This window comes from Aquarana catesbeiana, linkage group LG08 (assembly GCF_042186555.1).
Source record: "Aquarana catesbeiana isolate 2022-GZ linkage group LG08, ASM4218655v1, whole genome shotgun sequence".
NCBI classification, from domain to species: domain Eukaryota; kingdom Metazoa; phylum Chordata; class Amphibia; order Anura; family Ranidae; genus Aquarana; species Aquarana catesbeiana.
In genome coordinates, this window is record NC_133331.1 from 140,798,014 (window position 1) to 140,821,106 (window position 23,093).

General features: G+C 39.7%; 1 protein-coding gene across 1 annotated transcript in view; it reads right to left on the reverse strand.

The window, feature by feature from the left end:
• LOC141106080 (uncharacterized) overlaps positions 1–23,093 on the reverse strand; it is a 62,900-nt gene that overhangs the window by 33,833 nt on the left and 5,974 nt on the right. Inside the window, exon 2 of the mRNA XM_073596481.1 lies at positions 10,982–11,724. Within this exon, the coding sequence (XP_073452582.1) occupies positions 10,982–11,724 (743 nt within the window). The remainder of the gene's footprint in view (positions 1–10,981; positions 11,725–23,093) is intronic.

Consider the following 23,093-nt stretch of genomic DNA (forward strand, 5'->3'; position numbering starts at 1 on the left):
TATATGTTCAAAAGAGAAAGAGAAAAATGTTTATCTTTTCTAAGGCAAGTAATAAATAGTAAGATGCCTCACTGAGAGTGAGCGGTAGTGATACATTCTGTAAATCACCTCAACATAAGAGTTCAATGCTATCTTCTACAAATGCAATGTACATGTGGTGACAGGTATCTTTCGTACTTTCTATAAAAATGACAGAAACCTGTCCCAACCAGACAGAGATCATTTAGCTTTGTAAAATCTCTCAGCTCAAAAAAGAGCAATTCTGATAGTCAGAAATACCAGAAACTCCTAATACTGACCCTCTCATGGTCCAATAGTTGCTTAGATGTTGTACTCAAAATTGGTTATATGGCCTGCAATAATTACAAGCCATATATAGAGTATCCCTTTTTATAGAGTAAAAATTATTTCTTTACTTGTATCCCTCACTCCACCAACAACGGTCAACACAGAGGACACGGGGCACTCTTTACGTCTAGAGGAAAAGAGATTTCATCTCGAAATATGGAAAGGTTTCTTCACAGTAAGAGCTATAAAAATGTGGAATAGACTCCCGCCTGAGGTGGTTCTGTCAAGCTCAGTAGATTGCGTTAAGAAAGGCCTGGATACTTTCCTAAATGTACATAATATAACTGGGTACTAACATTTACAGGTAAAGTTGATCCAGGGAAAATCCGATTGCCTCTTGGGGGATCAGGAAGGAATTTTTTTCCCCTGCTGTAGCAAATTGGAGGATGCTCTGGTGGGGTTTTTTGCCTTCCTCTGGATCAACTGTGGGTATAGAATTGGGTATATTGGATTGTACGATATTTTTTATTTTATTTATTTATTTATTTATTTATTTATTTATTTATTTATTTATTTATTTTTATGGTTGAACTGGATGGACTTGTGTCTTTTTTCAACCTGACTAACTGTGTAAATATGTAACTATGTAACAAGGCCTCCAACAAGCTTTAACACAGACATGACTATAAGCCTAAACAACAACAAAAGTACTGTACTGTAGTGTAAAAGTACAAGAACATGGGTGATGTAAGGTGATTCAAGCTTATTTTATAATGAATTGCTATATGTTTTCATAGGTACGATTTTGAAAAACTCAAACCAAGAATTCTGCATTTCATTCTATAAAGTATTGTTATTGTTCACAATGAAGTTTTGTGGTCTACCTAGTCTATCTTTAAACATAATGTGTTCATGCACGTTTAATATAATTCTGCAATAGATTTTTTTCCCTTTCATGTTGCTGGAATAACAATGTGCTTGCTATTTCCTATACAGGAAATGATGGGGTTTGAGAGAATATGAGTTCCACGAAAAGATATAAAAATAAAAACTTAGTGTTGAGTAAGTAAGCGATGTCCATGCCTTTGTGTCTAGATAACCAGCTGGTAACCCCAGGCACAGTTTCACCATCTGCATTTTAAAGGATGAGTAATTAAACCTTGGGAAAATTGCTATATACGACATTTTAGGCAGCCACTTAAAGCTGAATTTTAAAGTAGAAGTGTGGGATTGTAAAAAAAATAAACGTACATACTTACCTACCTGATTCAGCATCGGTTCGATGCTACAGCGGTTCCCTGCCGCCTCTAATCCCGAGAACTGACTGATCACGTGTTGGAAAATCAAATGGTATTGACTGTACAGTTTTATTCCTCTTATAAAATACAGTTCAAAAATGTTTTTCCATGAAAACATTGGTTGAATTAGATGGACTTGTATCTTTTTTCAACCAGGCTAACTATGTAACTATGAAAAGGAAAACATTTTCTATTCAAAATGAAGTTCTTTGTACTTAGGCTAAACAGATGCATCTTCACAGAAACATTATTTTGCCTGCAGCAGTGACATATTTTTTATCCTCCTTACTACAAGCATACAGTCTGCATTGAAATCCAGGCAATACAAACAGCATGGATCCCACCAACAGTACTTCTCTGCTGATGCAAGGTCCTGAGTCTGTGCCAACTGCTCACACATGTTCTGCTCCTCTAACTTATACCCTGTGTGCACAAAGGTAAACACAAGCAAATGTATATGCTTGCACTAATAAGCATCTAGAACAGGCTTACTCAACAAAATGTCTGTGGAACCCTAGAGTTTCTCCAGAGGTTGCTAGGGGTTCCTTGAGCTGTAGTTTATTGACTTCCAACCCATCTGATCAGGCTTGCATAGTTGCATGTCCAAAGGCACTTGGCAGAGCCAGGGGAATGACACCAATGATCATTTTAGCTGTCCGTAAGAGGGGCATTCTTCCCATTAACAACCAGCGTAAAGGGAGGAACTCTTCTCACTTACCAACTATGCAAGAGAGGAATTCTCCCCCTGACCACCAATGTAAAGAGGCATTCTTCATGCTGACCACTTATGTAAGGAAGGCATCCTTACATCCTTAAAGGTTGGCAAAGGCTCATCTAGAACACACAGTCCAACTTCTTAAAGATTTTTGTTTTGGATAAAGTGAGGTACGGTTAAACTTTCTTCTGGTTTTATAGGTGTCCTTATTTAAATAGTTTTTCCAAGGTTCATGTACAGCAGTGTTCTTTTCATACCTGTGTTATGAATAAGATGAGTACAGTTCATCTGTGGTTGAGCAGTGCTCAGCCAGCCTACACAGGAAATACTGGTCAGCATACACAAGCTTTTAGAGTAAATGGCCTCACCTCCGCAACATCTCCAGAATACGCCCCTTTTTAACAAATGACACCACAAAGCTTTTTATTCACTCCCTGGTTATCTCTCACCTTGACTACTGCAACTCTCTCCTCTTTGGATTACCTTTACATAGGAATGCTGCTGCCAGACTCATCCACCTTACTAACCATTCAGTGTCTAGTATGGCTCTCTGCCAATCCCTCCACTGGCTTCCGCTCACCCAACGAATAAAATTCAAAATACTAACAACAACTTACAAAGTCATCCACAACTCTACCCCCAGCTACATCACTAACCTGGTCTCAAAATATCAACCAAACCGCTCTCTTGGGTGCTCCCAAGACCTCCTGCTCTCTAATTCCCTTGTCACCTCCTCCCATGCTCGCCTCCAGGATTTCTCCCGAGCTTCTCCCATCCTTTGGCGCTCCCTACCCAAATCTGTCCGACTATCTCCTAATCTATCCATCTTTAGACGACCCCCGAAAACGATTCTCTTCAAAGACACCTATCCTGCTAACTAATACACTGTGTTTTTCCATCAGCTCATCCCCCACAGTTATTACCTTTTGTATCAATTGACCCTCCCTCCTAGATTGTAAGCTCTAACAAGCAGGGCCCTCTGATTCCTCTTGTACGAAATTGTATTCTAACTGTAATGTCTGCCTTAATTTTGTATTGCACTGCACAAACTTGGCAATTTCACAGCACAATTCAGCATTCTTTTGTGGTAGATATATTTATTTGATGAATAAAAATCAAAACTGTATGGTTAAACAACTAGATTACACAGACAGATTATTGCTTGTCTGTCTGATTTATTGTATGCATGTCTAATCACCTAGGATCGAGTGTAACGGGCATGGCACAGAACAAGTTCCATGTTTTATTTTTCAACTGTCATGACGGATTACTTACTTAAAATAAAATGATAACGTTTTTTAATGCATCACGGGTATTTTACCATGTCCCTGGAGGGTATGTCACCTTAGAAATCTGCACATGTAGGGTCAGTATTACACAGAGGTTATCATCTGATCTACTATGAGTAAACTCAGAGAGTCACAGAGTAAACATATCATTCAATCCTTTAATACCGTTTAATTTCTTCAGTGATGTTTACTGTGTTCTCATGAGATTACTGTCATCTGAAAATAAATGTTTAACCAAATACAATAACTCCTGTCACAATTTACTTTTTTACCTCTACAGATACATTACAAGATTGCTTTAAAGGCTCAGCGACGGTACAGTTTGAACATTAAACAAGTGTTTGTCTGTCAGCATTGAGGTCTTTACCTGAGCTTCTGAAGTATGGAAGCAAAAAGGGCTGGAGGGGCGCCAAACTGTTCCTAAAGCCCCATTCAACAAAAATGTTTGTACTGACTTGAAACTTAAATTATTTACACATTGTTGAACCTGAGTTGAAAAAGTAGATTGATGTTTATTCAGAATAAAACAATGTAGGCACAAAGGTAATCAATTGACGCAGCAATGCATTCCTCATATATTTCAGTAATGCCATTTTTAAACCTTTACAGTGGTTTGTTTAAATATTACTAGCCAAATGTTCTTTGTGTATTGTGTCATATTGGTCTGTTCCATGTGACCTCCAATGGCCACTAATTAGGGACTGCTTAAAAAGGTGGAATGCTTTTGAGTTCTTAAATAGGAATGTATGGATTGAGGTACAATACTGGATCTAGCCTAATGACGGAAGTCAGTGCATTTACAAGCCTACAATGTACATGACTCCAAAAGCTTTTTCTTGAAACATAATCTTTCCTGTTAAGATTAGGTACAGAGAAGCTATAATTTGCTAATTTGTGATCTTCCTTCTTTAGACCTTATGCTTAAAGTGTATGTGTAGTCAAAACTTTTATTTCCTAGTTTTGTGTAGAGTAGCGAAGGATTATAACCCCTATTAAGTTTGTATTGCTTCTGTGTTGTCATTGTAGAGAATAACGCTTAAAACGGTTGTAAAGGCTAAAAGTTTTTTAACCTTCAGTGTGCAGCTCCCCCTCAGCTCTCCTAATATTTACCTAAGTCGGATCCTGATCCAGTGATGTGCATGAGAGCCGAGGCTGTCACAGGTCTCTCTCTTTTAATTGGCTGAGATGCAGCAGCAGGAGCCATTGTATCGTCACATCCAGTGAGGCGGGAGCAGGGGGCAGGGGCTAAGCCACGCTCTGTGTATCTTATTGTCACAGAGACCTGGCTCGGAAGCAAGCACACATAAGTGCCCCCCTAGCATGCAGCACTCGGCAATGGGGAGGGGCCCAGAGCACTGGCAGGGGACTCGAGAGGAGGAGGATCAGGGCTGCTATGTGCATAACCATTGCACGGAGCAGGTAAGTATGACATGTTGGTTGTTATTTAAATTTAAAAAAAAAAAAAAGCCTAAAGCCAGCAATACATGGTTCAAACTTCGGCCAGTTCAACAGGGATTGGCCGAATTTCAGTCTATGTAAGGGCGCTGTCGGTGTCTACCAATCAACTTCTGTTCAACTACCCTGTCGGGTTTTCACTGCTCGATCAGTGCTGTAGGCTATAGAATGCAATGCTAATCAGTGTATTCTGACAGTGGGGAAGTCTTATGCCGCATACACACGAGCGGTTTTGCCGTCGGAATAAACTCTGAAGGTTTCTCCGACGGAATTCCGCTCAAGTTGTCTTGCATACACATGGTCACACCAAAGTCCGACCGTCAAGAACACGGTGACGTACAACACGTACGACGGGACTAGAAAGACCGAGCGCTTCCGTCTCGTACTTGCTTCAGAGCATGCCTCGTTTTTGGTATGTCGGAACAGCATACAGACGAGCGTTTTTTCCAATAGTAATTAGTTCCGTTGGAAAAATATAGAACATGTTCTCTATCTAAGTCCATCTGAATTTTCTACGGAAAAGGTCAGATGGGGCATACACATGGTCGGAATATACAATGAAAAGCTCCCATCGGACTTTTTCTGACGGAAATTCCGCTCGTGTCTACGTGGCATTAGTCTTACCACTGTCAGAATATAATAGCTTAGCAGGGAGGATTGTATGTGGATGGGGGAATCAAATACATTTTTTTCATTCAACAGGCTGGTCAAAAAAAACAAAAAACATTCCTCTATGGATGGCTTAACTATCTAAAAAAATAAATATTAAATGTTTATTCAGCAAATTATTTTCAACAGAGAAGCTTACTTTTTGTTTTTTACACAGATAGCCCACTTATCAAGAACAGTCCAAGTTAGCTAAGACCAGTCCATAATAGCTCACAGACAGCTCAGTCCTAATGCCAGCCTTGCCAAATTGTAAGTCCAGGCCCAGGATGAGTATATTACGTAGGGCACTATGCCAACTTCATGATACTAAATCACTTTGTTTCTCTGAGCCAAAAAGTTCAGGTTTACTTTACCAGTGGAGTAAGCTCCATAAAACACAGCGTTCTGCCACATTCTACTGGTTACAATAACTACAGTTATCCGAGAAGCTCAAATATTTTCTTTTGTCAAAAAGACATGGTTTGTCAGATGTCCAGAATGCACTTATTCAACAGGCCTAGCTGCCAATGATTAACTATTATCAACCTCTGTAGTGTTAGTTTGCCTCTCCGTACTGGGAAAAGGTTCCTTCTACCTTTCAGGACTGTACACAGATGCTCCTAGGTGAAATTTCTTTGCTAAAATCTTTCTTTACCACTAAGACCACACTAAAAGGCATTACGTGTGCCATGCTTGTTATGCTATGTAACCACTATTGTTAAATCACACTGCTGGCTGACTGTAATTATTAGAAGGGAAGGAGAGGTGATTATTTCAACAACCTGCTAATTTGAAGGCAAGGTTTTACTGTACAAGACATTGAAAGACTCAGACAGCTGGCTAGAGATCCAAGCACTGGTTGATCAAAGAAATCTTTTGATTAGTCAGCAGCATTGTTTCCTTGATAGATATGGTGCTTATTACAGCAAACAGTCTAATACGATACTGTCCTAAACCTGTAACTCATCTACAAAATATATAGAAAGCACAAGCGCTGCCAGTGGTATGTTATCATTGTTTCTTACTCTTTACAGTTTCGTAAAGAGATGGAACATATAATGACAGCTTGATGACCTATATTATATCAAACAATGGCATTAATAAGTTCTGGTGCTGGGTGGCCCACATAAAACATAGAGATTACAGGAGGATATTTTACCTTGGGCACCTCTGTTAAGCACATTATTTTGTGCTATGTTGAGTACAGTATGGCCTTGCCCCAGCATTGTTAAAGCAAGTGTAGTAAAAATAAAAACATAAGCAATCAGTACAAGGGACATTACTTACCTTTTGTGTGTGTGATGTGTCCCTTGTGCTGCCTTCCGGTTTAGTAGAAATCTTCCTACCACCCAACACCTGCTGCCATAATCTTCCGGTGCAGCAGGGGTTAATAGAACCAAAGAAGCTGTGACAGGCACTCATCAAGAGTGCCTGGCTAAGCCCGCCCTTTTCGCCCAGCTCTTCCATTCACAGAAGCTGTACTACAGTTTCTAGGAATGAAACACAATCTAAATGAAGGATGGGCAGATGACTGAAAGGTTCATCCCCTCCATTTATAGATTGTTTTTCATTCCCAGAAGCTGTAGTAAGGCTTCTATGAATGGAGGAGCAGGGCAAAAAGGGTGTGCATAGTCATATGATTGCCTGTCACACCTCCCTTAGTTCTATTAAAGGAGAAGTCCATCCTGAGCATTTTAGGCTGGACTTCTTCTCTGGGTCACAGGAGTGCAATTCGTTTTGCACTCCTTTGACCCGTTTTCAGAGAAGATCGGTCTGAAGTCTGCTGACATCACTGCCATCAGTCGAGGCAACGCGTCATCCCGACTTCAGAAGTCTGCATCCGCTAGCTGCCTTGACTGATGGCAGTTTCAGCGAGCTGCTCCCCGCCCTTCCACAGCTCAGCGCTCCAGTGAGCGTGGAGAAGGAGAGAGGAGAGACGCTCACAGACAGTCAGCAGCTCTCCTCTCGGGGATCTGTGAAAACCGAGCCATCGGCAATGTTCGGTGGCTCGGTTCTCAGTGCAGAGACGGCGGGGGACAGATGCAGCATCGGTCTGATGCTGCATCCACATAGGTAAGTAAAGAAAAAAAAAACATACTTCTATTTTAACTCCTGCTGCACTTGAAGATTGTGGGGGTTGGGGGGGGGGGGGCATTGGAGGATGAAGATTTCTACTAAACCAGAAGAAAGTAGTACAAAAGATGCATCACACTGTAGGGAAAAAAGGTTCCTTTGTGCTGAATAGTATTGCTGAATATTATTATTTTTTTATTATTTAATTCAATTAGGCTTTAAATTGCCCATACAATGATCATACTGTACCTTACCTGCTGATCACCACCATTAAAGCATATAAGGCAAATTTTTTTTTTTTGGTTGTTTTGCATAGCGTGGGAAAGCTGTTTGGGTCCTATTAAGGGGATTCCTCTTTATCTTTTGTTCCACAGACACAACAAGAAGTGTGAGGAAATTTCTTCAAACTTGGGGGAAATCTCCTCTGAATCAGTTGTCACAGAAACTTGTCCCTCCCCATTCTCACCCTTTTCTTCTTTAGCTGAAGAGGTCCTTCTAACACTACATCTCTCCCTATATCACAACAGACTGACAGCCTTATGGCTTAACAGTCGAGAGTGGATAATTCAGTGTCTCTCTCTATAGTTTTGAAGCTTGATCGCCTCTAACTCTTCTGTTTTTTGGTTATTGTTTCTACAGATTGTTATGCCTTTTTTCAAGGAACACTTGAACACTACCTAATACAGTGATTCAGCTTACCTATTAATACAATCTACTCACTGTAACCACTTTTCACCCCGCTTTGGATTTGAGCCCTAAGTTATGTCACATGTATCGGGTTTTTTTTTTTTTTTTTTTAGTTTGTCAGTCAGTTTTTATATATCCATGCTACTTACTAATAAAAACCTTTGTAAAAGAAAATTGTCCCTCCCCATCTGTTCAGGTGACAACCATAAATTTTGGATTTCCCCTGACTTTCTGTAAGAGTGTCTAAAACAATAAAAATATGTTTTGGCCCTAGATACACTTTAAGCTTGTATTCCTGAATATGAAATGTATAGCGGCACCAACACCTAGACCTCATAGCAAAATCAAAGGTTCAAACACTTATCACTCAAGTCAAGCAGCTGCAATTGCTGCATAGATACTTTATGATACACTCTTTTCCACACCTGTACAGTCTAAGAAGAGATCTCAAGTTGAGTTCAAAAATCCATTCCTGGCCTTAGGCTATCTACTAAATGATATTTATGTCACTTTGTACAACAGGCTTCGTGTATGAACATGCTGCAAGTGAGAGCTATCACAGATTTCCCACAACCACCAATCTTATTCAGTTCTGCATCAAAAAAGAAAGAATAAGAGTTTTAATTTTAAGTGTTGCTAAGAATGAGTACAGATAGTTTCTGCTAGTGACACCTGGATACATGACACTGAAAACAACAAATCCTAGCACATTGACACAATGGGGCTAATTTACTAAAGGATTTGAAAATGTTAACACAATAAAACGTGAGAAGATTCACTTTAATTATCCAATCATGGAAGAAAATCCCCGCCATCTCCACATGCTTGGATAATTGAAATAGAAATTCACACAATTTGTTGCAAGAACATTCTCAAATCCTTCAGTTAATCAACCTCAGTAAATCAACATCCCAAAACAATCAATTTGATCACTAATTTACTAACAGACATATCAGCCTAGATGTCACACCACTTGTTCAAACTCAATCTATCCAAAACCAAGCTCATAATATTTTCTCCCCCACGTGCCTCTTCCACTGATTTCTCTGTCAAAATCAATGCCACAACTGTCAACCAGTCCCCGCATGCCAAGGTTCTAGGTGTAATCCTGGACTCTGAACTATCCTTTCGGCCCCACAACCATTCACTGTCCACAGCTTGCCGCCTCAACCTCCGCAACATCTGCAAGAAATGCCCCTTCCTAACCAATGACAGCACAAAGCTTCTAATTCACTCCCTGGCCATCTCTCGCTTCGACTACTGCAACTCCCTCCTCGTTGGCTTACCCTTACAAAGGCTATCCCCCTTTAGTCCATCATGAATGCTGCTGCTAGGCTCATCCACCTTATAAAAAGCTCAGTATCTGCTACCCCTCTCTGCCAATCCCTCCACTTGCTTCCGCTCACATAACAAATTAAATTCAGGATACTAACAATAACTTACAAAGCCATCCATAACTCCGCCCCCAGCTACATCATTAAAGGAGAAGTCTAGCCAAAGCTCGTTTGGCTGGGCTTCTCCTATGGATCACAGGAGTGCAATTTGTTTGGCACTCCAATGAGCATGGAGGGAGAATAGCAGAGAGCTGTGACTGACAGTCTACAGCTCTCTGCTCACGGAGCTGTAGACTGTAGGTTCTCAGTGTAGAGGCGCTGGAGGACAGATGCAGCATCGGAAGGATGCTGCATCCACCTAGGCAAGTATAAATCTAAGAAAAAAAAAGAAACCCATACTTCTTTAACCTAGTCTCAAAATACCAACCAAATCATTCTCTTTGTTCCTCCCAAGACCTCCTGCTCTCTAACTCCCTTGTCACCTCACCCCATTCTTCTCTAAGAGCTTCTCCCATCCAATGTAACTCCCTACCCCAATCTGTACGACTATCTCCTACTCTGTCCACTTTCAGATGATCCCCGAAAACTCATCTCTTCAGAGGGGCCTATCTGGCCCCCACCTAACAACTGTACACTTATTTCTCCATCAGCTCATCTCCCATAGCTATTACCTTTTGTATCTCTTGACCCTCCCTCTTAGATTGTATGCTTTAATGAGCAGGGCTCTCCGATTCCTCCTGTATTAAACGGTATTGTCATTGTACCATCTGGAAGATTGCCCTCAATTTCTGTTGTGTTATTGGGTAAAGAATTGAAGAGAATTTCTCCAATGGAAGAGCAGCAATAAAAGCACTACTATTGCTTGAGTGGGGTTGTAATGTCTACTAGGTTTTTGTTTCCATCTGTTTGTGGGATTTCCATTATTACATTTATTTCATTGGGATAGAAAGCAGAAAAACTGGCAGACATAGGTTGTATCCCTAGAAACTCTCTCCAAAGCTAGAAAAAGCATTTTGAAAAAAAAAAATTCTAATTATTATTATTTTGGAAACTGCGTGTAGCACTTTGCCTTGTTGACCTGTATTTCTCAATTAGTTTTGAAATCCATAAACATATTCTAACTTCACAAAATGTATACATATAGCAGGCAACAGCATAATCAGTAAAATATACATAATATAGATATCTTCTTACCTCACTCAATCGACAACATTCATCCATATATTCATCCAGACTGTCACTTGTTTGGCATCTTTTCAACTGATGCAAACCCTGAATTTCATCAAACGTGTCCTTGTAAAAGTCATTCACAGCTTTTGTATCTTCCTCTATTGTGGATGAGAGTGCCGTACAGTACAATGTGTTGTCTGTGCAGTCATTTTCATCACTGCATGGTGGCAAATCCAATTCCTCCTCTTCCTGGCAGTCAATAAAATCTTCTATGGTGTTTTCTTGGTCTTCAACATTGTCTTTGCCATTGTCATTATACTCCTTAGAGTGTTCGGTATTAGAAAGAAAGTTATTGGTGTCGTCTACATGTGTACCTGCATTCATTTCCATGTGGCCTACAGTAGGTGAAGATGATGCGCTGAGCACCCCTGAATCACAGGAGGAATCTCTACTATGCATCACAAAACTCTTCTCTGATCCTTTAGGTGTAGAGGGTGAGTTGGCTCCACTTGGCATCTCAACTCCAGAATCCTCTGACTCAAACTTATACAGCCTCTTGAACTGCTGAAGGGGATCAGATACCACCATCCCACATGTGCTGGATTCTTTAACTGGCACATCTGATGGACAGTCTGAAGCTGTGTCTGTGTGAGCTAAGGCATCTCCATTTAAACTCTGAGATCCAAATTGGTCACTGTCATAATCATGTATTAATTTCTTCATGTGAGTCAGAACTACCTCTCCGTCAGAAGAAATGCCTTTCTTTCCTGACAAAAAAAAAAAGAAAAAACATATTCAGGTTACAGCTACATTAGGTTACAGCAACAAAAGTTCACAGAATTTAGATGCTGGGCTTTAAACTTCAGGCTCAATGCTTTAAAATAGTCCTATCAAAATGTGTCCATATGTTTACAAAGAAAAGGTAATTTCATTACTGATTGGGCAAAGATGGGTTGACTCCAACAACTTCCCCCATCTCTCAAAGGTTCCATTGGCAAGCAATAAATTCAGCTTTCCAGCATGTAAATTTGAAACGTTAGCTTTAAGGTGGAGCTGGCAATAAAATTTAGCTGTGCACATTTTATAAATACAAAGATTTTCTGTATATCCTTAAATGGAGTAGTACAATTTTTTTTTTTTTTACCTTTTCGTTTGATGTATATGTGATGAATTTGACTGTGTAGCTCCATTACTGCAAATGAAATTCTGAAGAGCCTCTGAGAAATTCCATCATCAGTAAATGGATATAGTCTATTGGCATACTTTCATTAAATGTGCCATCTCACAACTTTTATAATGTGTCAATAAATATTCATGACATACAGCCATTTCACACATCACAAACAAATTTTGTCCACCGTTTCCTTGGAGGATCACTACAAATAGTAACATTGTTCATTATTAACCTTATAAAATCGTATACAATCTTATAGAAAACTCTATTCTGTACTTTGCCATCGTGCAAAAGAAAATATCCACATAAATCATATCATTGCTGCCCTGAATACATTCACAAATGCATACTAATGCACTCTAATACATTTTCTCTGCTGTCAAATAATTTATCATTTTCACCCCCCTTGTTATGCTGCAGAGTCAAAATGTATTTCTTGTGTCATATCACTGAGAGGAGAGGTGTCAAACTGTTGAATGATGCCAGTTGTTTGGCAGAAAGGTCCTTCACAAAGTTTTCCTCTTATAACTGATCAGAAATACAGGAAAGAGAGCACCAAACCAGTATTAGAGCTAGGAAATGATTAACCCCTAAACATTTTTATGCTATCCATGGGTTCTGAGGGGGTCCTCTTAATCAGGACTAAAATTCTATATATATATATATATATATATATATATATATATATATATATATATATATATATATATATATATATATATATATATATATATATATATATATATATATATATATATATATATATATATATATATATATATATATATATATATATATATATATATATATATAAATCAATGGCAATACAGTGTCATCAAGTGTGACGTTCAGATAGACTTTGCATGTAAATGTAAGGTCTTTTAGATGACAGCCACCCAAATAAAAAAAAATTGTTACAGGGGGGTGCCAAAAATGAGGCATTGTAGAAAAAACTACTTTCCCCTGATCCCTGCTCGAATCCACTTCCTCTAGCAGTGGGCCGTTGCTGTAAACATCCCCTGAAAAATCTAGGTGCTGAAAATCCCACAAGAATGTACTCTCAGTATTATTCTTTTTTTTTTTTTTTTTTTTTACAATGTCTAATTTTTGGCACCCTTTTGTAGTTTTTCATTTTGGGTGTGGTGTGCTATCAATAAAGCAGATTTTTATGAAAGGTCTGCTTTAAGGTAACTTAGGGTGTATATGCATATTGTATGGTAACCCTGATGAAGACTCTTACAACCCCTGAAATAGATTGGCTTTATAAAGCAGAACTTCAGTCATTTTTTTCATCTTTCATTCTATTAAATCTTCTGCCCTTGTTGTTTTAACTTTGGATTTTTAACTTTGGATAGTAAAACATTTTTTTCTGCCAGTAAATACCTTATACAGACCACTTCCTGTTTCTTGTCTGGTAAAAAGCCTAGGCTTATGACATCATGCACAGCTCTTTCTCTCACTCTTTTGAGAATTTGCCAGGAAGGGAGGGGGGGGGGTGAGTCATAAGAGGGCCAATGAAAGCTGCAGAGCTGGAGGTGTGCATCTGTGTGTCTGTGTAAATCCAGGAAGTGAACAGGCAGCAGCTTCACCTGCCCACAGTTATAATGGTTGCAGCCAGACTCAGTGGAGGGAGATTTCTGCAGCAAATTTGGCAAGTACAGAATGACAGTATATATAAAATAATATGCAAAGTGGTTGGAGGGAAGCTTCAGAATGGCAAAGATGTTTTTATTACAAATTAAGTGAGCAGACTGCAGTTCCTCTTTAAGATACATTGAACAATAATTATTCCTGAACTCTTCTGTTTGGTGCACTCTTACCTGTTTTTCTGATGCATTGATATAACAGCCTTTACTGGACATTACCCACCACAGGGGCATTTGAATTGAACTAGGGAGTCCAGTACGCTGAAACCCTTACTCTTCAATACCCTTAAAAATAACTGGCAGAATCATAAGCAGTGCAGAGGGAGGAAAACTATTATTGCTTGATATAGGATACAACCAAGGTAACGTTAATTACATTTCATATTTTCTTTAGAGAAACTACTTTACAGGCTCTCACGTTTCTCTATAAACTCTTGCATGTGCCGTTATAATAAAAATGTCATGGTAAATGGTGTGCAGCCAACTTATATGATCAATGAGTTAGAGGAAGTGACATGCATTGTTCTCTTTTAGCCCTGAAGAAAAATTTAAAAAGTACTTCCATAGATGTTCAGCAGTACACAATTGTGCTTTTTTATGCTTTATATCATTTATGTTGTGCAAATATCAGTATGCCCTGTTCTTTCAGCTGGAACAATACAGACAAGGGAGCCAGAAATTGATGAATAGAGGGGCCCTACACAAGCCTTTTTTCATTTCTAAAGCACAGGAAAATAAGAATACTGTCACCCAGTATTACATCACCATTACTGTGTGCCAAGACTGAAGCTATATGCAGTCTTTGTTTCTTCTTTCTATTGATAGTTTATTCATTTTAATTAACAATTGTTTTTATGATATAATATGCTGTCCTTAAAAATTCAGTAAGCTGTAAGTCACATGTTAGATGAAAGTTACGATGTTATGCTGGTGCAGTTAGCCTGCCATTTTGTCCTCATGCGCATGTAATTTATTCTCTATTCTTTTCTTAAAGTGTAACTCCAGGCATTTTTTATGCATACACTTTAAATAAAATGTATCATTAGAATTTTTATTTTATAGTTCTGTACCCTATGGAAAAAAATACCAGTGCTTTCCAACCCTAGTTATGAGAACCGACCTGCAACAAGAAGGAGGCAGTTGTTTCATAACTGCAGCTTGTCTCAGCTGTGAGTACTTTTCATGGACAGGCAATGGCAAGAGTAATGCAAAGGGGAGGCAGGACTTGCCATGTTTAGCTAGAAACCACCACTGCAATTAGAAATCAAATTAAAACTTTGATTCACTCCGTGTTGGTATGAATCTGATTGGTGACTATACACAAACTTAGATCACTTCTTAATTAGGACACATTTTATTTGTCTTCTCAGCTTGCATTATGAGAGTTTGTCTGCTGAAAAAAACCTTACTGAACATTATGATATTTCTACATACTTGCTATAAATCAGTTTTGCAGGTCTATGTAAGCCACTTGTATGTAGTAGCTAAACACCGGTTAAATCTAAGGGATGGACTTATATAAGGATAAGAGCAGTAGCACAAATGGGTTCCTGCTGATGTATAATTCATCTCTTTTCTCCTTGTAGCTCCAATTGCCTAGCTGCATATACATTCCAAAGTGGTAGTTTTGGCACATTTGTACTACTTGAAAACAAAGGGGTGTAAACAGGAATTATTACCCTGAACAAAAAGTAATAGTGGTAGAGGCAACAAGAGGAGATTGTATGGTTGATTAGAGGAGTAGAATATGTTCTCAATTGAAAGTGGATTTTCTATTTGCCACGTGAACTTTCACTTATCTTAGTGAATGAGGCAAAACAAAATAAAAATTCATTTTGCAAAGAATACCCAATCACATGCATGAAAAAAACCCCAAAAAACAGGATTTTTGCTTGCACATGCTTGGATGATTGAAGTCATCAGAGCTTCACCTCATTCTCTAAAGCCTGGTACACACTATCAGTTTTTTCCTGTTTCAACGAAAAAATATTTGAGGGGCTCTGGTGTTAGTACAGCGATCTCCCCCATGAGCTATGATGTTCTTACAGGGGGATTCCCCCCACCACAACACACCGGTCAGCACTCACAGCCATTGGCTGCGAGTGCTGATCTGATGCCATTTGACAAATGTTTTTCTGGCATGCAACTTCGACAGAAGCCGGACGTTCGGCCAGTTTCTGTCGGACAATCTTCCGTACACATGGGCCGAATGTCGGCCGGTTTCTGTTGAACTAACGAATATTCAGCCAGTGTGTAGCAGGCTTAAGCTGAGTGAATTTTCTCTTTTTGCAAAGTGAATTTTCACTTAGCTTAGTGAATGACGTTTAATTATCCAATCATGTTCAACTAAAAATCCCAGTTTTTTTATTTTTTACTTGTACATGATCAGGGCAGTTTTTTTCCACTGGGCACGCTGGGCAGTTGCCTGGGGGCCCCACTTGCCTGGAGGGCCCCATCCAGGGCCAATCCTCAGCGCTGCAAACTGCTGCTTAAGTTGACTGACTGCACTGGTTGCTCACTTGCTAGAATTGCCGTCTGCCCGGCGTCTAGCTAGCAACCAGTGACGTCAGTCAGAGGCTGCGGCTGCCCCAGCATTCATAGCGCGTCGTGGCCGGCCCTAGCGGCTAGTGAACAAGCCCCACCCACCTCTGCCATGTTCTTCAGACAGCGTGTAGAGAGAGCAGAGTGGAAAGACGGCCCTGATTGATAGCTGGCGCTGCCTTGCTGCTGTGAGTGACACACTGTACTGCACCAGGCCGGCGGCCTCAAGTAAGTCTAACACTGTCTACTTAAGTAAGTTCAAGTTGTGCATCAAACACAGCCACTGTCTGTGCCCCTCAAAAGCTGCCACTGTGCCCATCAAACACAGCCACTGTGCCCATCAAAACTGCCACTGTGCCCATCAAACACAGCCACTGTGCCCATCAAACACAGCCACTGTCTGTGCCCATCAAAGCTGCCACTGTGCCCATCAAAAGTTATATTGTCCAAACGTGGTGTTAATGTTTAAACACTGATTTTGTTGGAAGTACCAATAAATATAGCCTTATTGATAATTAGCATTTTTATTCTCGTGCGTGATTGTGTAGACGGGGCCCCAGTGCACTGTATTGCCCGGGGGCCTACAATGCTCTTAAGATGGCCCTGTACATGATTGGGTATTCATTGTGAAGTGAATTTTACTTAGCTTCTACAATACCTAAGATAAGTAAAATTTCAATGTAGTAAATCAACCACAATGTAACTTGGTGTAAAACTGGACCCTCTATTCAAATCTAGCCAACTTTTTCATGTTTATCATATATTGTAGTAGTGGTGGTGGTAGTGGCAATGATAATATCTGTGACAAGTCAGATATTTGGATATATGATGGATGATGTATATGATTGAAAATCAGTCTATTCATTTTAGCAAGACATTGGTTACGAATAAATACCCTAGCTGTATTTTAAATACATTAGTAGCATTTACATTTGGTAATGTGCTAAGGGAATAGGTATTACTCAACTTGTGTTATATACATGAGTTTTACTTTTAGAGTATCCCTGTAACTGTTATGTTAAAAACTCTATTTTTAAATAAAATTCCTGTTTTTTTTTTTTGTTTTTTTGTAATGTATTAGTGAGAATGAAGTATTTTGCAACAGAATGAGTAGAAATAGCATGGCTAATACCACAAGTGATAAAATGTTATTATACAGAGCAATGTATACACCTTTTAGATGAGAATTTTGGGAAATATGTTTATAGCCTGCAGTTGTCCCACTGCATGCAGTGAATATGTTAATAGAAAGAGACAAAACAGTTTTCCCTTATGGTGTTTGTTTAGCTAAAACTCTCATTACATGATGACAGACATGAATGTGGTGTATTTGTCGCCTTCTGTTTGAGGTCACTCCTTGAGTTCTTTGTGGAATTATCTTAGGTCCATGTTAATAATGTCTTACACAGTGTCCTGCACTTATTCGCAGGTCAGTGAAAACAGCATAGAAAACAACAGGCTTGCATTGTGTGGGCAGTCAATACAGGACAAGACTTCCTATGTGCCACTTGCATTGCTAAGTACAATACTAAATCCATTTCCTTTCTTGATGTAAACCTGTCAAACCCAAGCAATTCAAACTGAGCATATGAGGAAAAAAATGCAGACGCATAAGTTACCAGTGAAAACTGCATGTCAAAGCAGTCAGTAGATCCAAAGACATTGGCAGCTGGAATTATTTGCAAATTTTGACTTTTTCCTGTAAAAGAAAAGCTTGTCACCACGCACTCCTGAAACCTGCATGTTCCTATTGGTCCTTTTATTTTATTTGCAGCTTCAATAGCTACTAATAATTTCTGGGATGGAACAATGTTGACATTTGCAGGAATATATAAGAATTGTATATAATTTCTGCTACTAATATCTACTAACTGTTCTGATACGTGGTTTTTGAATGTAACCTCTGTTTATGTGGTCTTTACCTATCATATTCTCAGCTTAAATTGCCCAGATCCTAATAGGTTCATTTTAATGTTCTGCAAAAAAAAAACTTCTTGTTGCAACAGAAGAAAAAACTTTGCTAAAGACAAAAACAATTACATTAGTAGTGCAAAAATATAACATGCAATTCTACAAAGGCCACAGTGAGGAAATATTTATATACCAATGGATTGGTGGTTTAACCAATGGGGTAACAGAGTTAAAGAAAACCACAACTCTCATACTCTTTCAGAATGCTTATTCTAGGGTTGTCCTGATACCGATACCCATACTAGTATCTGAATCGGGAACGATACCGAGCATTTGCGCAAGTACTTGTACTAGCACAAATGCCCCCGATGCCAGATCCGATACCTGGGAGAGATTAGACGACCCGGCGCAACCGGAAGTCAGCGGGCGGAACAACGGAAGTGACGCTCCGTGTCGATGTCAGCAGTTGGACATGCCGACGCCCATCTTGGTACACCCTGCACTCAGCCGCAGTAAGGCAGCAGTGGACATCTTGTTACACCCAGTCCATATAGTTCGGGCTCGGTGTAACAAGATGGCCACTGCTGCTTTTAAGCGGCCGAGTGCAAGGAGTACCAAGATGGGCGTCGCAGGCAGCCTTTCCTCATGGCATTTCAGTGCTGACAAATGCCACCTATCAGTGCCCAATGCCCATAAGTGCCACCTATCACTGCCAGCCACCTGTCATTGCCAGCCACCTGTCAGTGCCAGTTATCAATGCCATCTATCATTGCCATCCACCTGTCAGTGCCAGCCACCTGTCAGTGCCAGCCATCTGTCAGTGCCAGCCATTAGCCATCAGTGCCATCTGTCAGTGCCAGCCATCTGTCAGTGCTCATCAGTGCTGCATATGAGTGCCACCTAATCCTATCAGTGCTCATCAGTGCTACTCAATCAGTGCCACCTATCAGTACCCATCAGTGCTGCATATCAGTGCCACCTAATCTGTATTGTGCTTCGAAAACTGTCACATGACATTAAAAAAAAAGTATCGGTAATCAGTATCGGCGAGTACTTGAAAAAAAGTATCAGTACTTGTACTCGGTCTTAAAAAACACTACTATGCTCATAATTCTGTAGTATTGTATATTAGAATCAGGGCATTTACATACTATACAACCTGACCCTTTTTTTAATGTGGTATTAGAGACCACCATATTACAGCATACAAAAGAATTCTAATGCACAGATAGGTAGATGCCTCTAGGGCATAGCACAGGGAATGATCGGGAACATACTGGCAAATGCTATAAAAGAGTGGTACCGACAAGAGGCATCTACTTCTTCACATTAATGTTATTGATTCAACTTTTTTCATGTGCTAATAAATACATGTTGTCTCAGAATAGTCCACAGTTTACTGTTAGTTGTATAGCTTTGAATAACAATAAATATTTTAAGCAGTACAATTTGTTTACTTAATCCTCTACTCTGAAAACTAGGTAAAGTGGTAGCCTAAATAAAGGTGCAAGCACACTCAGATACTTACATTAACCTTTCAGTATTTCTCTTGGAAGCCCTGAGTCTAGAAAGCTTGCAACTCTTAATGCAAAAACTAACTAGAGAAAGTAAAGCTGACTGCGTAGGCTAGCTTCATCAACAACATATATGTGGGTTAGCCAGCTAGCCATTCTTATGATAACTTCAGGCATAAGATGGTTGCTGGCCAACCCTGTAGAATTTGGCAAAACAGGGAATCTTTTTAGATTCTTCGCACCTGTGAAGAAGGATCTTGCTGCTGCTATGGGTATTTTTAGACCCAAGCATAAATGCATGTTATGATAAATTAGGTTTCAGCTTTGATTGCCGATAGTGTTAGATGGAGAGCAACACTGAACACTAAGCCCCCCATCAAACTAATCTTTCCTACCCTGTTTCCCCGAAAATAAGACCTAGCGTGATTGTCGGTGATGGCTGCAATATAAGCCCTACCCCCCAAATAAGCCCTAGTTAAAGTCCTTGTAGGTCTTATTTTCAGGGTAGGGCTTATTTTCGGGGTAAAAGGGTAGGGCTTATTTGGGGGGTAGGGCTTATATTGCAGCCATCACTGACAATCACGCTAGGTCTTATTTTCGGGGAAACAGGGTATAACCTAACACTAACCCTCTCTGTACCAAAGTGGCCCATGCACCAGTCCGCTGACACACACCTCTGCTCCCCACTGATTCAATTGCAAAAAAAATAAAAATTCAAAATTGGAGTTGAGCATTAGCTTTTTTTCGCATTCTTGCCTCCCCTGCACCTAGAGAATCATAGCTCCAGTCTCTTTCATGTTAGACTTATTTTGTTTGATTGATTTTTTCCCTCTGTGATATCAGTGTTGATTGCATCTGCTAAGCACATAAACACACCCTTGTAGTAAATGACTAAGCATGTGCACATCTATTTTATTACAACATTTGATCACTGACCTAGTTCTGATGACTTAGGGTCAAAGCTAATATTTTAGTTATTGATTAAAGTTTGGAGATTGTAGTGATGAAATATCAGTTTCCAGATCTGATCCCTTGCTGCAGCAGTTATCAGAATGTGTCATTCTGTTAGAATCTTCTTGTTCTTTATATTATGGGGTATGCAGCAGGTAGAGTGAAACTTTAAGGTGAGAGAGCAGAGCAGGGAATGCTGATGTCCTGAGATGTGGTGCAGCAGGTGGAGTGAGATTCTAAGGTTAGGGATTAGGGTAAATAACACATTGATACCACTGGAGTTCCTTTAGGAAGAATCACAAATTGGAAAATCCCACTGCGCCATAATGAACACCTTTCATTGCCAGAGATTTTCATGATTGCTCATGGGGGTGGATCAAAAATATGAGCTTTCTTGCTTTTATTGGGTTATTTATGGCCACCCCAATGCAAACACAACAGTGAAATAATCTGCCTCCCATTAATTCTCTTCTAATAAACTCTTATATCCTCAAGCCCCGTACACATGAGTGGAATTTCGGTTGGAAAAATCTTGGATGGTTTTTCCGACGGAATTCCGCTCAAGCTTGGCTTGCATGCACACGGTCACACAAAAGTTCTCTGAACTATTGAACGTCAAGAACGCGGTGACGTACAACATTACGAGGAGCCGATAAAATGAGGTTCAATGCTTCTGAGCATGCGTCAAATTGTTTCCGAGCATGCATGTTTTTTTTGCACGTCGGAATTGCATACAGACAAACGGAATTTCCATTAAGAACTTTTTCCGTCGGAAAAATAGAGAACCAGCTCTCAATCTTTTGCTGTCGGAAATTCAGACAGAAAAAGTTGGATGGAGCATACACACGGTCGGAATATCCGACCAAAAGCTCCCATCACACTTGTTTTGACGGAAATTCCGACCGTGTGCATGCAGCATCAGTCTTTGCTGTATGTGTAACATGAGTAAATCCCATCCTAACCCTTTAAATGTATAATCACACACCTTTACTATATCCACAGTTTGGAATTCAGTGGCCTAACACATGCACATAGTTAAAGTGTCTGGCCTGAAGAAGAGATAAGATAAGATGAGCATGTTGAGACCAGACCAGAAAGATTAAAGGATGACCTGTCAACAGTGTTTAGGATTTTAAAGGAAATGGGCAGTTTTAAAATCAGTGCTTTGGCAAAAACATCTTTGTCATGTTGTGCTATTTCCATTCTTCACTGTACAGACAACCCTGACTTGTAACACGATTTAACCATGTTGAAAGGATTTCAACGGATTATTTTCCTAATTTTGTGGCTTCAGACAAAAGACTGTTTTTTAAACTATATGGTTTATGATCTGACTGAGATAAGATAATTTATGAGAGTGCTGTGTTTGGGCAGGCAGTGAGTCACTGTCATTAAACAGTTCCCAGTGCTATTTAGACAGATGTTGTGGGGTTTAGGAGGCATAACATTTGTTCAATGGCACCTTGCTGATTCCACTGTCCCTTTGATCAAGCTCACCACTAAAATCATAAAAATACTGCTGTACAAACAGAGGTGATAGTGTTTAATCAGTGTGTATTCAGAAACTCAATTACCAACCATAGCAGAGTTTTAATACATTATTTAATAATAATAATAATAATACTACTACTAATAATAATAATGTAAGCTTCATTGGCAAAATACAAATAAATAGAATATCTCCTGGAATTTTAAATGCCTAAATTGTTTTACTTTCCTTGTGTCAGAAATACATATCTGTTTCTTCATATATTACCCCCGCTGACCTCTTGTCTGAAAAATGCTAATTATATGACTGAAGAGAAGTTCAGGATAAATTCGAAAAAAAAAATTATACTCACTTAGGTGGATGCGACATTGTTTCAATGCTGCATCTTTCCTCCGCCAGCTCTAAGACTAAGAACTGAGTGATCAAATACAGCTGATCGTTCAGCTCTCGGTCTTCAGACTGCACAGAGCTGCCCCTCCAGCACTCACTGGAATGCTGGGCTGTGGAGGAATCGGCTGGATCAGGCTCTCAGCGGCTCGCTGAAAGGCTGAGAAAGCTGCCGGTCCAGGTATCTGGGTGGAGCCTGACCATATGGTCGGGATCTTTTCAGAGCCTGGACCGACTCTGTGACGTCAGCGGACAACAGGTTTTAGCCTGCCGTCGGCTGAAAACGGGTCACAGGAGTGCAGAACGAACTGCATTCCTGTGATCCATAGGAGAAGTACAGCCAAAAAAGCTTTCGCTATACTTCTCCTTTAACCTCCCTGGCGGTATGATTATTTCAGATTTTTGATGCTCAAAGCGGTACAATTATTTTGCATGGAAATTTGGCATTTTATATTGTAGGCCTGTAATTCTTAGGAATAACTCACTTAAATCTGTCCAAACAAGAGTCTAGTAGACATCTCGG